The 20,220-nt window shown below is 39.4% G+C and overlaps 2 protein-coding genes across 6 annotated transcripts in view; one reads left to right on the forward strand and one right to left on the reverse strand.

Moving 5' to 3' along the window:
- The window catches only part of itgbl1 (integrin, beta-like 1), a 53,007-nt gene extending 44,888 nt beyond the window's left edge, over window positions 1-8,119 (forward strand). For 2 of the 3 annotated variants that reach the window (XM_025903667.1, XM_013275291.3), the window contains exons 9-11: window positions 147-293; window positions 3,783-3,896; window positions 7,466-8,119. In XM_025903667.1, coding sequence (XP_025759452.1) covers window positions 147-293; window positions 3,783-3,896; window positions 7,466-7,554 — 350 coding nt within the window. In that variant the 3' untranslated portion in view covers window positions 7,555-8,119. Of the gene's footprint in view, window positions 1-123; window positions 294-3,782; window positions 3,897-7,465 lie in introns of those variants that run through there. The other variant, XR_003216703.1, reaches the window with a different exon arrangement.
- Window positions 8,064-20,220, reverse strand: part of fgf14 (fibroblast growth factor 14) — a 108,298-nt gene continuing 96,141 nt past the window's right edge. For all 3 annotated transcript variants that reach the window (XM_005475438.4, XM_005475439.3, XM_003451549.5), the window contains exons 4-5: window positions 12,168-12,366; window positions 8,064-11,473 (exon numbers count right to left, since the gene is read on the reverse strand). In XM_005475438.4, the coding sequence (XP_005475495.1) occupies window positions 11,331-11,473; window positions 12,168-12,366 (342 nt within the window). In that variant the 3' untranslated portion in view covers window positions 8,064-11,330. The remainder of the gene's footprint in view (window positions 11,474-12,167; window positions 12,367-20,220) is intronic.

The following is a 20,220-nucleotide window of genomic DNA, read 5'->3' on the forward strand; positions in this document are numbered from 1 at the left end:
CATTTCTCTCGACTTTTGCTGCTAGTGAAAGCTTTACTCTTTTTTTTTTTTTTTTTAAATTTTCTTGTATTTGCAGTGTTTTCTCATGGCCATGCTCCATATTCTGTCTCCTTTTAAACGAAGGCCCTTCTGCCCTCCACCGCCAGGTCACGGTTACTGTTCATGTGGACGGTGCATCTGTGAGAAGGGCTGGTTTGGGAAGCTGTGCCAGTTCCCCAGGTCTTGTGATATGAGCGATGCCCAGAGCAAGGGGCTTTGTGAGACCTCTGATGGCGTTATATGCAGTGGAAAAGGTGAGCAGTATTTCCTTTTGTTCGGTGGTGTTTGGAAAAAACATTTCTAAAAGTTAATATTTGAATTTCAACTAAGAAGAACATTTTATGGCCCGTTTTGATAAAAAAAAAGTTTGGTAAATACACACATGTCAAATAGTACAGAAACACAAAATGTACATTTATTTATTTTTTAAAGATTGTAGGTCATAAGTATGAATATGATATAGAATATTGGATTCAATATCAATGTAAACTAGCAGGAATCGCAATAATTGTGTGCTAGTATAATGAACATCCACTGAAAGCTGATCATATTCCACACATAAAAAAGCAATGCAACAAAAGTATAACCACATATTTTTTCTGAAAATCTTAGAAATTCAGAAACCTATTTCCCATTCCCCTTGTTTTCAAATGCACATATCATTCAAACATGTTTAATATTTAATATATAAAGTGTGTTTTTAATTCGGTAATATAAGTAGAACCTGTAGGTTTTGAATAAATCACCATGTCCTTTGTACAAAACTACCTTGACTTTTGCTCATAGGAATGAAAATCCCTTCCCTCTTGTCTATCAGAGCTCTCCTGGGTCGATATATTGAGCATATATTATCTTAATGGTTCCCTCTCTGTTAGCCAGTAGAAATAATGCCCTGGCTCCATATTGATTTTCCCTTTATTTTGACCCTCTCGAATTCTTCAGCATTCATAATAGAACAAATGCAGTTACATGTTATAAAGGCAAACCATAGTAACAGATCTGATGGTGACAAGGTAATTATGTTTCACTTCTGGGTTGAGAAAAAAAACCAATCAAGAATCCTTCAAATAATCAATAACTTTAAAACAAACTAAGAGCAGTCTGTGTAGGAAAATAAGCATTCAGTGCCTTAACAGTACATGTATGTCCAACATAAGACTTAAGATAACAGGGTAACTGAACAATCCAGTATGGTATGTATAAACCTAACCTGTGTGAAAATGTTTAAAGCACTATGTATACGTGATTGTCCCCCAGAGATAGAAACAAAAGTAGCTGAGTTGATGACACTAATTGAGCTGGAGGGAAAATATTAGCGGACTACAGTCTCTTGGGGTTATTCCTTAAATACGTTATTTAGTTGAAATGCATAAATATTTCAATATACAGTGTCTGATACTACCACAACAGTCTTTTATTATTATTCATTTTATAATTGTAGGCTCATGGAATACTTCTAAACAAGTAATATTTGACATTATCAGTGATCATAGCTGAGTAATAGTATACAATACAATATACAGAAATGTTCAAATGTATAGGTGTATAGTATACCTATGCAACTATACAGTCGTATAATATAGTATAATAGTATAATATATCTGAATTGTGCAGGGCTGATTCCTGGTTATTACACCGAAAGTAATCATCACACTTCTTAAAGCTTGTTTTTATTAGCTTGTTAACGTGGTATTAAATAGAAACTACGACACATTTTTCCAAGTAGTATGCTTCACCATTAAACATAATATTAACACTATTGCCTTGAAATAAAGTATTTTGCTGTGGACATGAAGCAGGATTAATTCCGCATCATAATATTGTAATAGTATCTTATTATGATAAAGGACCCGTGTAATAAAGGAAGTTATTATGTTACTACTACTTTAAAACCATTGTATAAAACATTAGAATGCATGAATGAATGTTACCATTTTATATTATTAGCAGATTGTATTGTTACTTATGTATCACTAAGCTTTTACTATTTGGTTTTGACTTATATGCATACATTTATATCCACATTGTCCCCCCTCCCACCCCCCTTCATATATTTGAATGTAATATTACTGAGCCACAACCACTGTTGATACAGTACAAGGTATTGCTTGTGTATTATTTACATTTTACTTATCCTAATAATTTTTAACAATAATTTTCTTATTACCAAGCTATAATAGGAAGTTCAGCCAAAAACTGATACATTTGTATTCTGAGGATAAGTTGTGGTTTGATAAGAATAACTCAAGGCCTCAATTCACTATGGATGACCACATAGGATTTACATGAAAGGACAGTGAATACAGATGCTCCTCACCTAAGCCAGGGTCAGGGTATTTTATAATGTATGTATTTTATAAGTATGTTTCCTTTATCCCTTCTAGGAATAATAAAGAAGGTTATTAGCAGTCTGAAAAATTCATCTAGAAAGGTAGCTAAACTCAAGGAAAGCAAGGAATAGTTCAAGGGAATACTAAAAGGGAGAGATTGTCTCACTGTACTGGAGATAATCAGAGTATCAGACTTGATTGGCGATTCAGTGCAAGCAGTTATGTCCTGATCATTGAAATGAGGCTAATTTAGATAATACTAGAAGATGATGTTACTTAGAAGATTTACATTTACACTGAAACATTTTTATCATGTAGTCTGACGTTTAAATACTTAATAGACTTTTACTAGGCAAACTTTTATCATGTTACCTACTGTATTATAGTCAGACAATTCAATCTCAGGTAGCTGAGTGTATTTAATTAAATGAGTAATAGAAAATTAAGAAAAATGTTCTTGTTCACATCATGTATTGTGATCAAAAGGAAGATTTTGTTGTTTTTATTACTGATGTATTATTTTACCTAATCTCTCCATATAGTTGTATTTAGAGTACTTAAATTACTATCTGATATTTATAGACTAAATTATGGAGGTATAGAAATTTTAATTGACAGTAAATAAACTGATCATTAGTTGCAGCAGGAGCAGCTGTCCACTTGATTTTATACACTGCGCATTGTCACTACATTGTATGTATCATTAGGTGGCAAATGACACCACGCAGCAGGATTTCTTTCTCTGTTGCATAGCAGTGAATCCACAGAAATAGACCTGCTGCTCTGAGTCCAGCCCTGCAAAACCGAGGATGGTGTGAAAATGAAGACGAGCATGTTCATTCTCCATGCTCCGCTACACCGAGGCACAAGAGCTACCTTTCCTCGCCTCCTCCTGTTGTTTCACCGTCTCACTTTCTCTCCCTATCCTTCTTACTTCATCTGCTCGCACCTTTCATAGTGGTTTTCCTGTAACCCAGTGAATGTGGATACAAACTGGGGGGATTGAAACCATAGTTGCTGGACCTCTGGGTGTGAGCTTAGGAAAAATAAAGTGGACAGCAGTAGATTTGTTTCTCTCTACCAGTCTTTAATACTTTATTATCCTGCTGCTGCCCTTAAGAGTGAGAGAGAGAGAATGATAGAGAGAAGAATAGACACTGATGGGCATGACAGGAAGTTTAAAGTGTGGGTGGATTGGTATCCTGGTGGTGAAAGCATATTAGTGGCCATTACCCCAGAATACATGTCATATTCACTCAGCCCAGTATTATCTTCTGTGCAAAATAAGTAATTTACAGCAAATAACGAATATACACTGCCAAAATCCCAGCTGAAAGGAAAAAGAAAAATGATGTTAATCTACAGTTCTCAATGTGTATGCTCGTGCATGTGGTCTGCATGTATGTATTACAGGTTCCTGTCATTGTGGTAAGTGCATCTGCAATCCCCAAGACTGGTGGGTGTCCGGAGAGTACTGTGAGTGTGACGACCGAGAGTGTGATAAGCACGACGGGATCATCTGCACAGGTAATGAAATGCAAAAAAGGAGAGACAATCAATCAAATACAGTCGATACAATCAGAATAAGTAAAAATGGTAAATGCTAGAAGATAATGGGTAATATAAAGGTCAGCGCCACAGCTGAGCATTTCCACCTTTCCACCTTTGGACTGAAGTGTCCCAGAGACTGCCAGATGTTTTAGTTCCATGAGGGTGATAAACATAGTCAAGCTGAAGGTTTATTTTATCATTACATTAGTATTTCTAACACTGAAAAGAGAGATTAGGACGCTACATTGTTGGAGTTACTGTATAATTTGCTCTTCTTCAAAATCAATTCCTGTTTCAAATGTGTGTGGCTGAATTAATTTAAATGTTCAACTTGCCTCTATCTAATGGAGAGTAGTTTTATGATGTTTGAATAGAGTCGAAGGTGGGCAGGTGTGGTCACGCTGCAGAGGGGCTGGGAGAAGCGAGCACTAACTTACATTTTCAAAGGCTGGCCCTTACTAAGGATGAAAAAGGTGCCGAGGTGAATCAAAGCCATTTTAATGGCCTTGCTTCTAAACATTTGAAATTGAAAAGATCAATTTTTAGGGGTTTTATAAAAGAAAATACTGGAGCAAAGCTTTATTGAAGAGAGACACCTTTGCAGAAAGAGGGAACCGCATGAGGAAAAGAGCAGTAGTATAATGTTAAAATCAAATTACTTTCATGAGTAACAATCCCAGTGAACCAGAGATGGGGTGTGGGCTTGTGTGACAGCTGTTTTTATAGAAACAGTCAAACTAATCATAAAACAACTATCATAACAGTTAAAACTGTTAGCTTATATTAAATCTAAACACTTAAAATAGCTAGTTAAGCTGTGATTAGCTGTTAAATGCACTACATGTAATGGATGAATAGTTAAAACAGCAAATCATAACTGACAAAACCATGACTAACATAACTAAATTATGTCGGAAGTTTGTAAAATTTGCTTAACTGAAATCCATAATGAGCGCTTTTAAACATTTTGTACACCATTTATTGTTGTTGTTGTTGTTTTTGTACTACTCATTTTGTATTAATGTTAATGGTTGTGGGTGTGTGTCTGACAACCATAAACAACTGCATACCTATGTGCCATATGGCTGTTTATCCACAGGAGCTTTATTCTCATCACTGACTGTGGAAAGTTTAGTACACATCTAATTATTTTTGCCCTGGGGGCCTGTCAGAATCTGAATAGCTTCACAAGTGCTTCTCATCATGACTTTAAGAGTCCAAATGTCAGCCTTAATGTCATTCAAATGAGCATCAGTGTTTCCAGATGCAGATCGGCATTGCTTAAACACAGGGAGCAAACTAAGAAAATGCATTGCAGCATCTGGCAAATGTGCCTGACTACCATTACTGACTGCAGTATAAATGTGAAAATAACCATATCCTTGGAAGTCAATTGGAAGGCAATTCCAGAAAGGGATTTAATATTTGGATAAAAGAGTTGCTGCTTTTTTTTTCAGATAGCAGCGATTGAGTCGTTTCCTGCCGTTTTGTAAAGATTAAAAATGTTCGACAAAAGTTAGCCAATAAATTACTTTGCATCCAGAGATTTCATGGACCCTTCAGTGCTGTGGATTCTCATTACACATACAACTGATGAGTGATGTGGAAAATTTAGCATATTAGGAATGCTTGCTGGTTAATTTCATGCACTGCATATGATAATTTCAGCAATCGTATTAGAAGAGAGACAAAAATGTCTGTCAGGTCGCCTGCTACACAGGTAAATATGTGAAGCAAAAAAAACCAAAATAAATGACAACATCTTCTCACCATGTACAATTTTTTCAATTTGTGTTTTGTCAGTGGGATGGAATTAAAATGAAGAAGAGGTTTGAGTTTACTGTATCCACGAGAGCTGTTTAATCATGTGAAATGTTTGTGAGTCGGGAAAAAATTGGTTTAAGTAAATTCTGAATAAACTAAGAACCGACTCTTTATGTGGATGTTTTCGTTCAGGAGAGCATGAACCAATAATGAATCTTCCTCTGGCACTTATGTGAATTTATATAGATACTGTTCATTATTCTAAAACTCCTATAAAACATCCAGATCATTAGTAAATCTTGGAAATTTAACCTGCGCAGGAATAACCCCTTCAGGAGACAGATACAAAGTGCAAAATATAGTTGTGTTTATTTTAGCTATATCTTGAAATTCAGGAAGAGGTGAGCACATGTGGTCATCCACGTCTGAAGCTCAGAAAGTTTTTCTTTCTTTTTATACTGACTTTTTTTGTGCTTACTCTTCTTTCACATATTGGAACACAGCGAGATCTTTGACTATCTCCAAATTAGATGAAAAGGAGCCTGAAAGTCTGGCTGGTTCTTGAGGCTTCCAGACACTTAAATAGACGACGCCTATGCAGAGACCTCGAGGTCAAAGCAGAGGCTCCACTGACCATGACTTTTTCAGACCTCCCCATCATAGTAAAACCTCACAGGAGGTAAGACCAACTCTAAAAAATAACCATTTACAGATTGTACTAAGAAAATACTCTGTAAATACTGTACTGTAAATACCCACCCAAAAAATTATAAATCTATAAATGGAAGTGGTCAGCCAACAAATGCAGTATTTAATCCTTTTAACTATTTTTCCCCCAAATTTTCAGCTCTTATAGGAAAATATTTAGCTTTTAAACTTTTTACGATTGGTTTTTAAATGTTTATTTCTTTGGGAACAAATGAGTTTAGGACTGAAGCCCATGGACAAGGTAGAAAAGCAGAAAAATACTGAGAAATTACAGTTCTAGTCTTTATTGATAAAAACAGGAACATCAAATAACTCTGGTCTTGTCTTTATAATTGCTTCTTTCCTTGTATCACTTTCCTGGTTCTTTTCTCAACTACTTCCTTGTGGGCTTACACTCCATCCTATCTCCCACAGAGATATTTGGTGGTAGATGTATCTTTTCAACCGTGTGACAGGAGACCAGCAGGAGTCCTCTTCCTAACCCCAGCACCTCTGACTGACACCTCTGGAAGCTTATGGGGAGGTGTGGGGTATATACTGTAGTGATATAATTCCTACAGTAGGATGTTATGCCACTTTGGGCCTCTTTAGAGATAAAGAAGAAAAAACTATATGTCTTGATTATTTATAAGTCCTAAAACAACCAGTGTGAATCTCTGCTGGCTGTAGGAGTCTTGTATCAGAGTCTAATGGTTTATAACTTTTCCATCTACTACTCTATTGTCAGACTTCTGGTAATATTATGTCCTATTTCGTTTTTCATTTTGTTTGTGTTCCTACTAAAGGATCTGGTCAGATATATAAGATGAGATGTTTGAGCTTTGTCTAAATGTTGTAAAAACAAAACGCAAATAAATTAATATTTAAAAGTAATTAAACTCCATGTTTCTCCTGCTGTGAAGGCAGAAGCAGTGGAAAACCACAGACTGTCCCGAGCAATGTCATTGGTCTCCATCCCCTATCAGAGAGCTGCACCCAGGGACGCAAGGAGTGCGAAAAGAGGAACCTTGTTAAAGGTCAGGCATGATGGCACAGCTCTTTTAATTCACAGCTTTTCTTCTCACATCTCACAGGGAATGGGTTGTGCAACTGTGGCAACTGCGAGTGCTGGGACGGCTGGAACGGGAACGCCTGCGAAATCTGGGTGGGAGAAGAATACTGAGGCGAACAGAGAACAGGACACTGGGTTCAGAGAATTGAGACCTGGCTGCCCGGTGTGACCAGGAGCACCACGAGTCACGACCAAGCTGCTGAAACGCCAAGTTATCGAAACCACGGGGAGGAGAAAGGAAGACTAAACATGGACGTAGCTCTGCATTTCACAAACAGCATTCATTGTTTTATTGTACTGGTTACAAACTGTCCTTGTTAAAACTGGGTTTTGTAGATGAAAAGAAACAGCCATAGCTCTGTGCTTAAATCATATTACAATGTAAACATTTATGTTTTCAAAGCAGCTTTTTTTTTGGATATTGTAGGAATGCTTACATATTTCAAATGGCTACATATAATAGGATGCAAGTACATGACAGTTTCAAATGCTGGAGAGAGGATAAAATGTATCATTAAGATGACTTTGTAGTAATATGTTTGATACTGTGGTCTGTTTTTACTGGTAAATGGTCTGCCCTTCCCACACTGGACTGAAAGTTTACTCGAAAGCTCGAGGCATAGGTTACGCTGAGGTTTTTATTTCTTTTTCATAATAAAACATTAAATGTGCCGCATGACACAACATTTTGCATGGAAAACAATGCAAAGACCTTAATCATACATGGTTACAAATTTGTTATAACATGACATAACTCCAATGGGCATACTTGCAATGGTATATATAGAGAGAGATATATTAGAAAATAAATCATTTTAATAGTGCCTACTCTCCTCCGTCAAACAAACAGTCTGCCCTGAAACCTTTACTGTCTTAGTAGTGGTTAAATTCTAAGTGGAAGAAACAAAGAGAAGGGAATAAATAGTTCAGTTGTGGCATGCTGGATGTCCATGTCACTTCAAATGGTGGTATCAGGGGATGAGAGCTGCACTGACACAAGAGCTCAGTCACCACTTGAAAAAAGGACCGATAAGAAGTCACAAAGAAAATTTAATGTAAATTCTACTTTGGCCTTTTTCATGCTTAAACTAGCCAATCCCCTCTGTTTTCTTTGTCCCCGAAAAATGACAGGTGCAATAATATACTGCACACTATATTGCATTAAGTATGTTACTGACATTACAGTATACCTTTATATAAATATTTTTTATTCAATATGTTGTATAATGTGTATACAACAAACACAAACTGTATAGTGTAGACAAACTCGTTGCATATATGTAAAATTAGCGGTACATACCAACAGTTCTTGATTGACATAGCCTACTACATGCAGTTCATCAATGCCATCCTCTCCCCATGCAACAGATGGGACAACATACAAAATAAGAGGTTCGAAAACAGAAGCTAGGATATTCTCGTAACACACTTGAACAAATGGGGTAACAAAGCAAAGCGCGATTGGGATCTGGAGACGAAATCGACACACAACCCGTATACGAGAGAGATGAGGACGAACAAAACAAATGGCGGCTACAGCAATCCAAACAGATGTACTTGTACACACTGGTCATTTACAAAAATAAAGCCAGCCTTGAAGGAGCCAGTTAACTGGGCTGCAGGGCTGGGGCAGTCACCAGCCCAGCATGTAGAGTTTTGTAAGAGCGGAGGATGACAGTGGTTTCCAGCTCCTGTGTGTGTGTATATGATGCCATTTTTAGGATTAACAGCTTTGTACAGACAAATATTGATATCTATGTAATGTGCTTCGATGTGTTGTAATAAGAAATGGCCATGTATAATCCCAATAAACTCAGAAAATGATATTTACCAAATCAAGTTCTTAATATAGTTGCACTTTTAGCAGCATACAGCAGCAACGATCTACTTAATGTTCTAAATCTTACTAAACTAAACTATTAGGAAAAGAAAAATCAGTAAAGCAAGACAAACATAAATACACTGATCACACAGAGCTTTGATAAACTGCTAACAGTCATTATGAAAACACAAAACAAAGTGCAGTGAGTGTGCCGCAGCCGTGATACATGCCTGTTCAACTCCTACACCGAACTTCAGTGCTCATCCATTTGCACATAGTGAAGGACAATGCCCATACCTTACTCCTTGTAGAAAATACATGCATGTGGTTATTCAAGGTATACTTTTCCAAAGTGACATCAGTCAAGACCTTTGCGGATCTGAGCAGAGTTGATTATTCTGGACAGAACAAATGCTATCACAGTGAAAGCTTCCGTGAATTGAATCAGAAAGAGAATCGAGATTTGTTTTCTTTCTTTCTGGTTTTTTTTTTAAAGAATCAGTTCTTCTTGGGATGAAAAAAAGACTTTGGTCATTTCAGAATGGATACATCTGAGTGTGGTTTTTTTTTCAGTGAATAATGCTACGTGTCGTCTACATGGATGTATAGGGTGGGTGAGGCACCTTTGGCCCAGTGGGGACTGGGAACTTGTTTTTGCATGCCGGGAATCAAGGTCCAAACAGGCACGTGATAGGCCAAGATGATCAGAACTGGACTCTGCATGCTGAGCTAGAAGACAAATTCTCTCATTATAATAATAATATCTAGTCTTTTAAAAAGTTATGATTTTTAATAGTCATTTTCCCTAAGTTTTATACAGTGAAAATGTTATAATATAAGCCATCTCTTGTATATCTGCTGCAAGAAGAGAGAACACAATATTAACCTTTTCCATGCTTTAGTTTGCTGAACCAAATAGGGATGCAGCCAGTGTAAATGTCACCTACTGGTTTTCAGCCATGTTGTTTTCTGGCTTTATGTAGACACTGCTGTAAGGTGGCTGCCAGTGCTGCAGTTATAGACCATCTGGGTCAAAGCCACAAGCCTTGCCTCATAGTCCAAAGAAGTCGGTGAGTGAGGGACAGAGGCCTACAAGGCCTAGAGATATTCCTAGAGCCCACGCTCTGAAATAAGATTAAAGAAAAATAGACTTCAGATTTTCTATTTACCAGAGAAGGCGGACAGAACCGCTGGTGGGACCTAGATAGTGATATGTATACACCATTCCTTACAGCGCTCTCCCACCCACACACACATCTGTTTATAAACGTGTATGTGTGTTTGTATGTGTGTAGGGAGCTCCTCGCATTGATTGCAGTGGCGGTAATTAGCACTTCATCAGCTATGATTGCAGGAGCTATCTGCCAGCCTCCAGCGTGTTTTATTGGCTGTTTTTAAAAAAAAAAATCTCAGATTTTCAACACAAACTTTGTGTGTCTGTCTATAAGTGTGTGTGCATATTGTAGGCAAGAAGAAAATTTGGACTCTTTTCCACGTCTTTGCTTTTTATGCCACATTTGTGTTCATGTGTTTCTTAGAAAATCACGCAACCCCCTTGCAAAATGTTTTCTAGGTTACTTGACAAAGAGAAAAGTGTGACTAAAGATAGAAATAAAGGGAGAGGGGGACGTACTTGTAAAAAATAGAGGACAACAGTCCAAATAGTTACTCTATCTATACAGTCTCTATCCCAGAACATAGCTGGTGAACTGTGGTATAGAAAATAGATCTGAAGGTACACAGACTCTGCTGCAACAGGGCATCATAGACAGGGGGGAGGTTTTTAGGGGGAATCATCATCAAGCAAAGTACCAGAAGCGTCATTGTGAAACGTAAGTCCCTCCTGGGCTGGATGAACTCGGCCACCTCAGGAATCCATCTGCCTGTGCTGAGGCAGCTGGAGAATTTGGGAGAATGAGGTGGAGAAAAAGGAGGAGCGAGAGAAGAAAGGAAAGGAGGTTCGCCTGGATCTGCAGAAGGGTCTGGAGTCTAGCTGGATAAAGCCCTGTCTCCGTCGCATTCCTCCCCTCCAACACATGCACACACACACTAGGCACTGGCGTGGCTATGTGGTGGGTTTGTCGGGCTTGCTGACGGGTTTCCCTCCGTTCATCACTGCCGGCTCACTTGTGCTTTTACTGGGAGGCACTGCTGCCTTGGGCACTGTCTCTCCAACATCATGCAAAGATGGCTCTCTGTACATGGCAACTGTCAGGGGTGAAAAATTAAGGAGAGAAAACAGAGAGAGTTTACACATCGAAAATTACTAAAGCAGCATCTATCCCACATTCTTGTTCTTGAGTCCTAACATGTGGTAAAAACACAAAAATTCCTCAAATTCTCACACATAGGCAATTTACAGAGGGAAAACAAATTATAATACATGTTTTGATTGACTGGGCTTTGCACTGACTCGCTTTTTTTTTCATCTATCTGGGCTGATGGAGACACAAGACACAATCTAAACATAAAGACTTTTTGACAAAGCTGCAAAAGTGTCTCATTATCCCCCACTTTACAGCCACTACACTACAGCTGTAATGGTGCCTTGACAGGACACTTCAACTTGATTCTCTGCTTAAATAATTCGAAGCAATCAGGCTGGTGGCTGACAAGAGTGATGGTGGCATCTGCTGGACTATCAACATTTCATGCTGCACTTACAGAAGCAGCCCTCCCTCCTGTGCTCTATGCTTATAGGAGCAAAGGAATGAATCAGCACACAAATACAAAAGAATATCAAACATATACTATATTCTATACAGTTACATAGTTATACGATTAGTATTATGGAATCTTGTCGTGTAGTATGATGCAGCAGTTGTCAAGCACATTATGTCAGTTTTGGGCGTTTTTACATCCATACATGCATAATCATCTTTTCTGTATGTCTGCTACATACCTTCTAATGGCTTGGGCAGGAAGTGAGCAGCTGGTTTTGTTTTTTTCACTCGATTCCCTTTCATGGCTTGGCCTTCTTTATTGAGCCCTAAGAACCAAGCTCTTCCCGACTCCTGTTGTCTGTACAACATGGACGAGTAGATCACATAGTAGTTCTCGAACACCGACTCTTTGAACTTGCATTCTGCTGTAAAGAGTTCCTGCAGAGAGACAAAAGAGGAGCAGACAGGTTTTAAACAACGCTTTTGTTTTGTTTTGCTTTTACTAGAAAAGAATTAATATGATACTTCACGAGGCTATAATCTGCACGGGGAGACATTAAAGCAGGCTTAAATCAATGATTCATGGTTCACATTGTGTAAGAATAAAAAAGATGTCAGATTCATAATTTATATTTAATCTTGAATGGGGGTCACCGGGACAAGTGTCATCTTTATTTCAAACTCGCATTGTGCAGAATAATATGAAACCGCCCTACTAGTTAAATTGAACTTCACACTTCTGCCTGTCTTGAAAAGGATGAGCACTGCAGAGCCTCGGTCGGTGTAATCATGCCTGATTCAGGCCGAGCCTGACGACGCAACTCTCATTCTCTCGTTGGCCTTAACCTTGACATCTGATGTTAGAGCACTCGTTTAGTCAATTAGCTCATGTTCCTGGCAGAAAGTATAGATTGTTAGACTGTGACCCCAGGACCACCACGCCTCACCCCAGATGCCAAGCCAGACTTGCTTCGCTAGTTTCTCAGTGTTTTTAATTGGCAAAATCCAAAGGGGCTCATTTTCCCCCACATATTATATCTGCTTTAAGCAATTTGTCTATGACTGTATTCTGGACTTTGTTCAAATAATGACAGAGCTAATCAAGTGATTCTTTCATCCTTTACACCTCAATCTGGCTATGACAAATGAAGACAGAGGCACCACATCTCTTCTGCTGTTACCTATTCATCTCCAGCCAGAAGGGTAATAAAAACGTTTTTTACACTGTCTGCCCCAGCAAGCTAAAAATAAAGGCATTCATTGGGGTATATTAATCAAAGCGTACAAAGGAGACATCCACCACATCTGTTGTGAGCAGTTCACACTGAATTGGTTCATAAAACCACAGGAAGTGTAGGAAAAAAACCCTCTGATTCATGTCATACTGCTGTGGTTCTCAATGCCTGGGGTCAGTGACAATATTTGTTAGAGATTAATATAAGGAGTATCTTCATTTCTCAGCTAGAAATACGTAAAGTCTTCAGTATAATGGTTGTGTTATATGCAATATCATCACCTGACCACTGTGAACTAATTTCTATGCTAATCAATGTAAAACTAAACACACAAACATCTTTATGAAAGCGAGTCTTTGATGACTGTTTATCTGTTTTTTCCGCACCCCTTTGATTCTATGCTAATCTTCAGCAGATATAACAGTGATTATGTTCACAGTTGTTCAATGTGTCAGCATGCTAATAATAATTGTCCTGTTGCAGGCATTTCTTCATAAACCAGTGTAAAATATTGATCTGATAATGATGCTTCATGAAAGGTTAGGGGATCTTTGGGGACTGTTCTCTGACACACACACACACACACACAAAAGAGGAAAGAAAAGAAAGGTCATTTCTGCACATTCATTGCAGTACTATGCAAAAGTCTTGATTCACGCTTCATCAGGGAAATAGCTGCAGCAATTTATTAAAACATCTGCAGCCATACACGGAAATACAATATATGAGGCGAAAACAGAGTTTGTACAATTCTAAAATGCTGGAAAGTCAATACTTGTTTTGACTACCTTTATTTTTCTGCACAGCCTGAACTCTCTTGAACTCTCTTAGTCAAGCTCTGGAGTAGTTTTCAGGAATAGTTCTCCAGGCTTCCTAAAAGACATTCAAAACTCTTCTTTGGATATTTTTTGTCTTTTGTTCTGTTCTCTGTCAAGGTGATCCCACACGTTGTGGTCCAGCCTCTGGGGAGGCCAATCCATGACTGAGAGTGTTCTATTGTGTGTTTTTTCTATCAAGGTATGCTTTTACTGCACTGGGATCATTGTTGTACTGAAAAATTAAGCCACTGCCAATCAGGCCATTTCCCGATGGTATTGCATGGTGGATCAAAATATGACTAAAACCAGTATAGAGCCTTCACTGCATTGTTGTACCTCTCTCCTGACCTACTCTATACATACTGTACTGACAATGACTTGAATCAGAAATTTCACATTTGGATACATCACTCCATAACACTTGTTGCCACTGATTTTCAGTTCAGTTCTTGTGTGTAAAAGCGAATACTCCCTGACTACTTGCAAGTGGTTGCTGGATGCTGCTTGCAGTCATTGTGAAATTGATTGCTGAAGCCTCAGTCACACAGGGCTACACATCGGTCAGTGGTAACCACCGACCACCTGGTTGTATTGCCCAACCAGTTGGTGCGTAGCCTCCTGAGGCTGACTGTCACTAGGTGAAATGAAAAGAGGTATACAGTGCTGTAGGAAAACTACTTGAGACTGATTTGGCTGCTAGATTGTCACTCTAACCCAGGGGTTGGCAACTCCAGGCCTCGAGGGCCGGTGTCCTGCAGGTTTTAGATCTCACCCTGGGTCAACACACCTGAATCACATGATTAGTTCATTACCAGGCCTCTGGAGAACTTCAGGACATGTTGAGGAGGTCATTTAGCCATTTGAATCAGCTGTGTTGGATCAAGGATACATCTAAAACCTGCAGGACACCGGCCCTCAAGGCCTGGAGTTGCCCACCCCTGGTCTAACCCATAGTTTGAATGGAAGACACCGACTTATCTGCAAAGCTTGTCTACTGCTCGCCAAGTGGTCACAAAACTGTGAGCAGTGTGATGCAAACAGGAAACAGACACCATTCATCTTCTAAGTATAAGATGTGCACTTTGAAACATGTGGTTTCAGGAATAAGGCACAACTTGGTGCCGCATCCTCTTTGCGACCACTTTCACCGAGTGACATCGAGCAGTTAACCAACCGGCTGAGTGATGGATATGCTTCCCTTATGACCAAAGGTTTTCAGGGAGTTGTTAACTAGTTTCCAGCCCTGTGTGACTGAAGCCTTACAATTAGATGTTGACATATTTCACACAGTATGACCAAATGTATCTAGTGGTGCAAGATAAAATGCAGGTGAAACCCAAGTCACTTGAGTTCATTCTCTGAGATGTATCACACTTTCTACCACATTTTCACGGAAATCCACGCAGTAGATTCTGAACAGTTTTCGCTAATAACAGACACGGCAGTCAGCCGGAAGAATATTGAGCAGGATTTATCTCATGGGGTTTCTTCACAGCAACATTTCATGGTAATACATCAAAATGTTGCTGCGATATTTCAGCCTGAATAAAGCAGTGGCCTAATAAATCTTGCCATCTCTGGAGAGAAAAAAGTTCTCCTCTCTTGAATATCAGATTTTTCATAGTCGGGGATGATGGGGCTCTCTCTGTAGCGGCACAGGTCATTATTTATGGGCTAAATGCTTAGTTCGGAACACAGGACACACAATGCCATGATTATCATGTAATTAGCGATTTGCTGAATTACCCCTGTCAGAGCTTATCCTCCAGACACTATTCAGCTGAAAGGAGAGCTGAGCAGGAAGGAGCAGAAAGACACTTGGGATTACAATAATGATCCTAAGAAGCACCCGGCTGCATTTTGAGTGTCCTTTCTATCCTTGCTCGAGGACTCGTGGGCATTTCTGAGTGGAAGATGCAAACGCATGATGCATAACACCAGCATCAGCTGACATGTCAGATAAACAAAACTCCTGTGATCGTCCACAGTCGGTTGCAGATATAAAGTATTGAAATCGTTGTTGCAGGTCTTCAGAGGTACTGAGAGGTCAGGGTGGTATGGTGAGATATTTGTCGGAAAAATTCAGCTCCCTGACTTTGGTCTGTCTCGACAGTGATTACATTACACAAGAGACTTAACTTCAGTCTATTCTAGTGGTGAATGTAGGGATTAGGATCAGAACTATTAATGCTGCTTTTATAGCAGACCGCAGAGGCTGAGCAGGACAATCCACAGATAGGCAGACAAACTGCAGGCTGAAGCAATAAAAACGGAGCCTTACATGACAAAACCCTGAGCACGAGCCCGAGCACGTTCCTATCAAACAAGCATTCTCTCCGGATGATGATGCGCAAGCTCAACCCCATCATTATTTGTCGTGTGTCAGCAGCAAGCAGTAGTTTGTCATATGGCTGCTTATTATGTCCAAGTTGTCAGCAAGGGGGGAATGAGTCCACACTACCAGGGAGGTGAAAGAACATGGTTTTATTGGCTGTACACAATTGTGGAAAAATGCTGTCTTAAGGGGGGGCTGTCATTTTTCTTCTGGATGAAACACCAAAAAAAGAACAAATTCATTTGTTAAACAAACTAACCAGTGTTCTGTAAGAGTGGTTTAAATGCTCTTTTCATGCTATAGGAAGCTGTTGCTGAGCCGATTAGAAGCAAAACGTTTTTACCTTCATGGTTCCTTGACTTGATTCAACAAGGTAATTAATTCTGCTTTTTCCTCGTCAGGTGAGCTGCACCCCAGGTAATTAGGCACATCATTTTGATGCCGGTCCAGCACTGATTACTTATATAACACCTACAAAACAGCCTGGAGTCAAAGCAATCTATACGCTGGAGCCAAGTCCGTAATTGTGGTTAATCAAATGCCTTCACATAGATGCGCGTCTCTGTTTATGCAGGCTGAGCAAGTGGAGGTGGTTTGTTTGTGGAATGAGACGTCTGGTCAACATAATCAGTTTGATTGGAGTTCGGAGCAGTGGAGGCAGCTATAGCAGACAAAACGTTGATTGCATTTGAAGCGCGTATTTCAGTCATATCATTTGTCAAATTTGTTGTCGTAACCCAAAACATCCCTCTTTTTTTTCATTTGTTCTAATTTCATCACTTCAAGAAAATGTATGTGGGTACCCAAGCAGAGATTAGGGACAGCTAGAAACTACACCCTCTTTTCTACTAGTAGCTCCTTGACTCGACTCAGTTCTACTCTACTTGGTTCGGTCATTTCTCATTACAACTGAATACCACCTCAATGTAAATGGTAAAATGGCCTGTATTTGTATAGCGCTTTACTAGTCCCCTAAGGACCCCAAAGCGCTTTGGGGTCATCCATCCATTCACACAATGGTGATGGCAAGCTACAATGTAGCCACAGCCACCATGGGGCGCACTGACAGAGGCGAGGCTGCCGGACCACCTCCAGTAGGCAACGGGTGAAGTGTCTTGCCCAAGGACACAACGACCGAGACTGTCCAAGCCGAGGCTCGAACCGGCAACCTTCCGATTACAAGGCGAACTCCCAACTCTTGAGCCACGATCACCCATGCGTGTGGGGTTGCTGTAGGAGAATGGCCAAAAGTCCTGTGATGTCATTTGTATGCGACACAAACACAGCACAACAACTGAAGATATCAAGGCGATGGTATACCTGCTGCTCAGTCTATCGCTTTTTGTCTGACTCAGTTTTTGTGCAGCTGTTTCCCTCGTTGCCAGGTTTCAAAAATGGCGGTTTGACTTATGTGAAGAAGTCGCTCTCATTAATCAGCAAGTGATGCCAATTAGTGGTGTGCAGTCTGCTGATGTCATATTTTTGGATCAACTCAGCTCGCCCCGGCTGAGCAGGTACTAAAAAGTACCTGGTACCAGGAACTACCACCTAATGGAAAACCCTAAAAACCAAGTTGAGTTGTGTGGAGTTGATATTAGTGTACTAGTCATATTGTGTATATTAACTTTATCATGTCAAAATAGGAATTAAACCTCTCCAAATAGTTGACCCAAAATTGATCAACAATTTAGCCTGCTAACACTTTACAACAAGGTAAATGAAGATTAAATGATTAAATGACACGGTCTGCTCAAATTGACAAAACTAAAGAGACTCACCCAGATTTGTAGTTTTCTGCAGACATTTAGCCTCTTTTAGCTTCTTGTATAGAATTCACAGACTGCAACTTTACCGTTTGGCTTCACTCTCACCCCATTCAAATTACTGCTGTTGTTCCACGACTCTTGGCTAAACAGTTACAGCATCAGTTTCTGAATAACTCAATCAGGTATTGGTGTCTTTTTTGCTTTGCTGCCTGAAAGTGACAAAATCCTATTTTGCTGCATTAATTTGATGAAAAGTAAACCACTAGAGCTGAATTTAATGAGACCTTTGCTTGTCTCACAGACAATTTTCTTTGAATTGCATATCGCAAATAATATTTTTTATGTACATGGAAGAGTCTTAAGAGTGCTTTAGCTAAGCCACCATTCCAGTGGGACTTTATTAAGGTAAAACAAACACCTGGCTTTTCTAAAACCCAATTGTGCTTTTCTTGAAAAAATGTTGCGGCAGGATTGATTTTGTTGTTTTGTGTTCACCACAGGCGAATGTAGTACATTTAGAAGGACAAGCCAGATTCACAGAAAAATTCATGGGTTCATATAAAAACAAAAACAAAAATCTTTTTTTTCCTTGTTTTAAATCTTTGGCATTAAATTCCCCTTATAACAAAAAAGTACCCCAAGAAGTTCTGATATTGACATATGAATTTAAAGCTATATGAAAAACCAGAAAATGCTCTGCCTTTACATTCAGAGCTGTGCGCTAAATATTTTCTACCCAACATCAAACTGATATTTTGGGAAAACATGGGTGACATTGAAGGAGAACAGGGAGAAGGAGACTCAGACACACTACACACTTTCACACCAGTGGAAAATCGAATCATTTTTGAGGCACCAAACGGTTGATTTTCTTCCCACTCGATCTCCCCGCCTGGCGCTCCACATCACTGGCTCCCTGGCTCGTGATTGGCCATGCTCTGAATGGGAAGGCCATAATTGACCTTGGCCACAGACAGCGTGAGGGCCAAAACAGCTCAGCCCTACATAATCAGCCCCGGTCACCAAAGCAAAAAAGACAGGCACAGAAATAAAGAACAGCCAGAGCAAAACAGAAAAACTGACCAACTCATGGGGAGAAAGGTTGAGGGGGGAAGAAGTGGCTCAAGGGAGCATTAATGTTTCTACAGAATACACTTTTAAAAAGGCACATGGACACAGAGAGAGCGTGAATTAAAAGATTCCCTGAGTAAGAGTAATTACAGTTTAAAAACAAGAGAGTCCCTCTAAAACAAAGACTCTTTGGAAAAATCTTCATAAAGGTCACAATTGCAAGGCCTCCTAAAAGTAGGTGAGTCGAGGTTCATGGGGGAGGGGGCACATTAATATGCAGAACGACTGCTCACTACCCCACTGTGGAAATGAAGAAATTGTTTATTAATGCTGCCAGCATAAAACCTGTTAATCCATGGAAAAAGGTCAACCTCTAGAAAGCTGAGCTGCATTTACAATGCCAAGCTGCTCTCATATGCATAAGAGTCACGTCGACAGTGTGTGCAGACAACGGGGGCTTCGGCAGACCTGTCTGATTATCACCCTCAGAGAAAGAGAAGGAGACGGGACCAAATGAGGAGCGCTGGTAGTAAACAGCTGGATGAATTGTGTACGGACACGGTGTACAGTTTCCGTTTTCTTTCTTTCTTTTCCCTAAACGAATGCACTGAATGCACATCACACACAAGCATATGTGCTTATAAGAGCTAAATGATGTTATGACAATAACATATACATCTTGGAAAACTTACAAACGAAAGCTTAAACTTAACGCCAGGGAGTTTATTTAAAGAAGCGTAAAAAAAAAAGCATTTCAAAAAAGAAAACAGATGACAAAAGTCAAAGTAAGATAAAGATGACTTCCTGTCTAAACCTCAAAGGCATAAAGTCAGAGAAATATCTCTTGACTTTGTTCCTTGTCTTCACAGATCTTTGGATCTGCACATAGTGAAGCTGTCATGCTTTCCAACACTGACTCAAATGTGCAATAACACCGTGTTTTATGAGCGGCTTGGAGAATGCAGTTAAATGATGATTGTTAATCATCGAGTTCGTGTCTGGAAAAATAAAGGAAAAGAAAAATAACACGTAATGAAAAATAATGATAAAAAATAAAACACAATAAT

This window comes from Oreochromis niloticus, linkage group LG16, assembly GCF_001858045.2.
Source record: "Oreochromis niloticus isolate F11D_XX linkage group LG16, O_niloticus_UMD_NMBU, whole genome shotgun sequence".
Lineage (NCBI taxonomy): Eukaryota > Metazoa > Chordata > Actinopteri > Cichliformes > Cichlidae > Oreochromis > Oreochromis niloticus.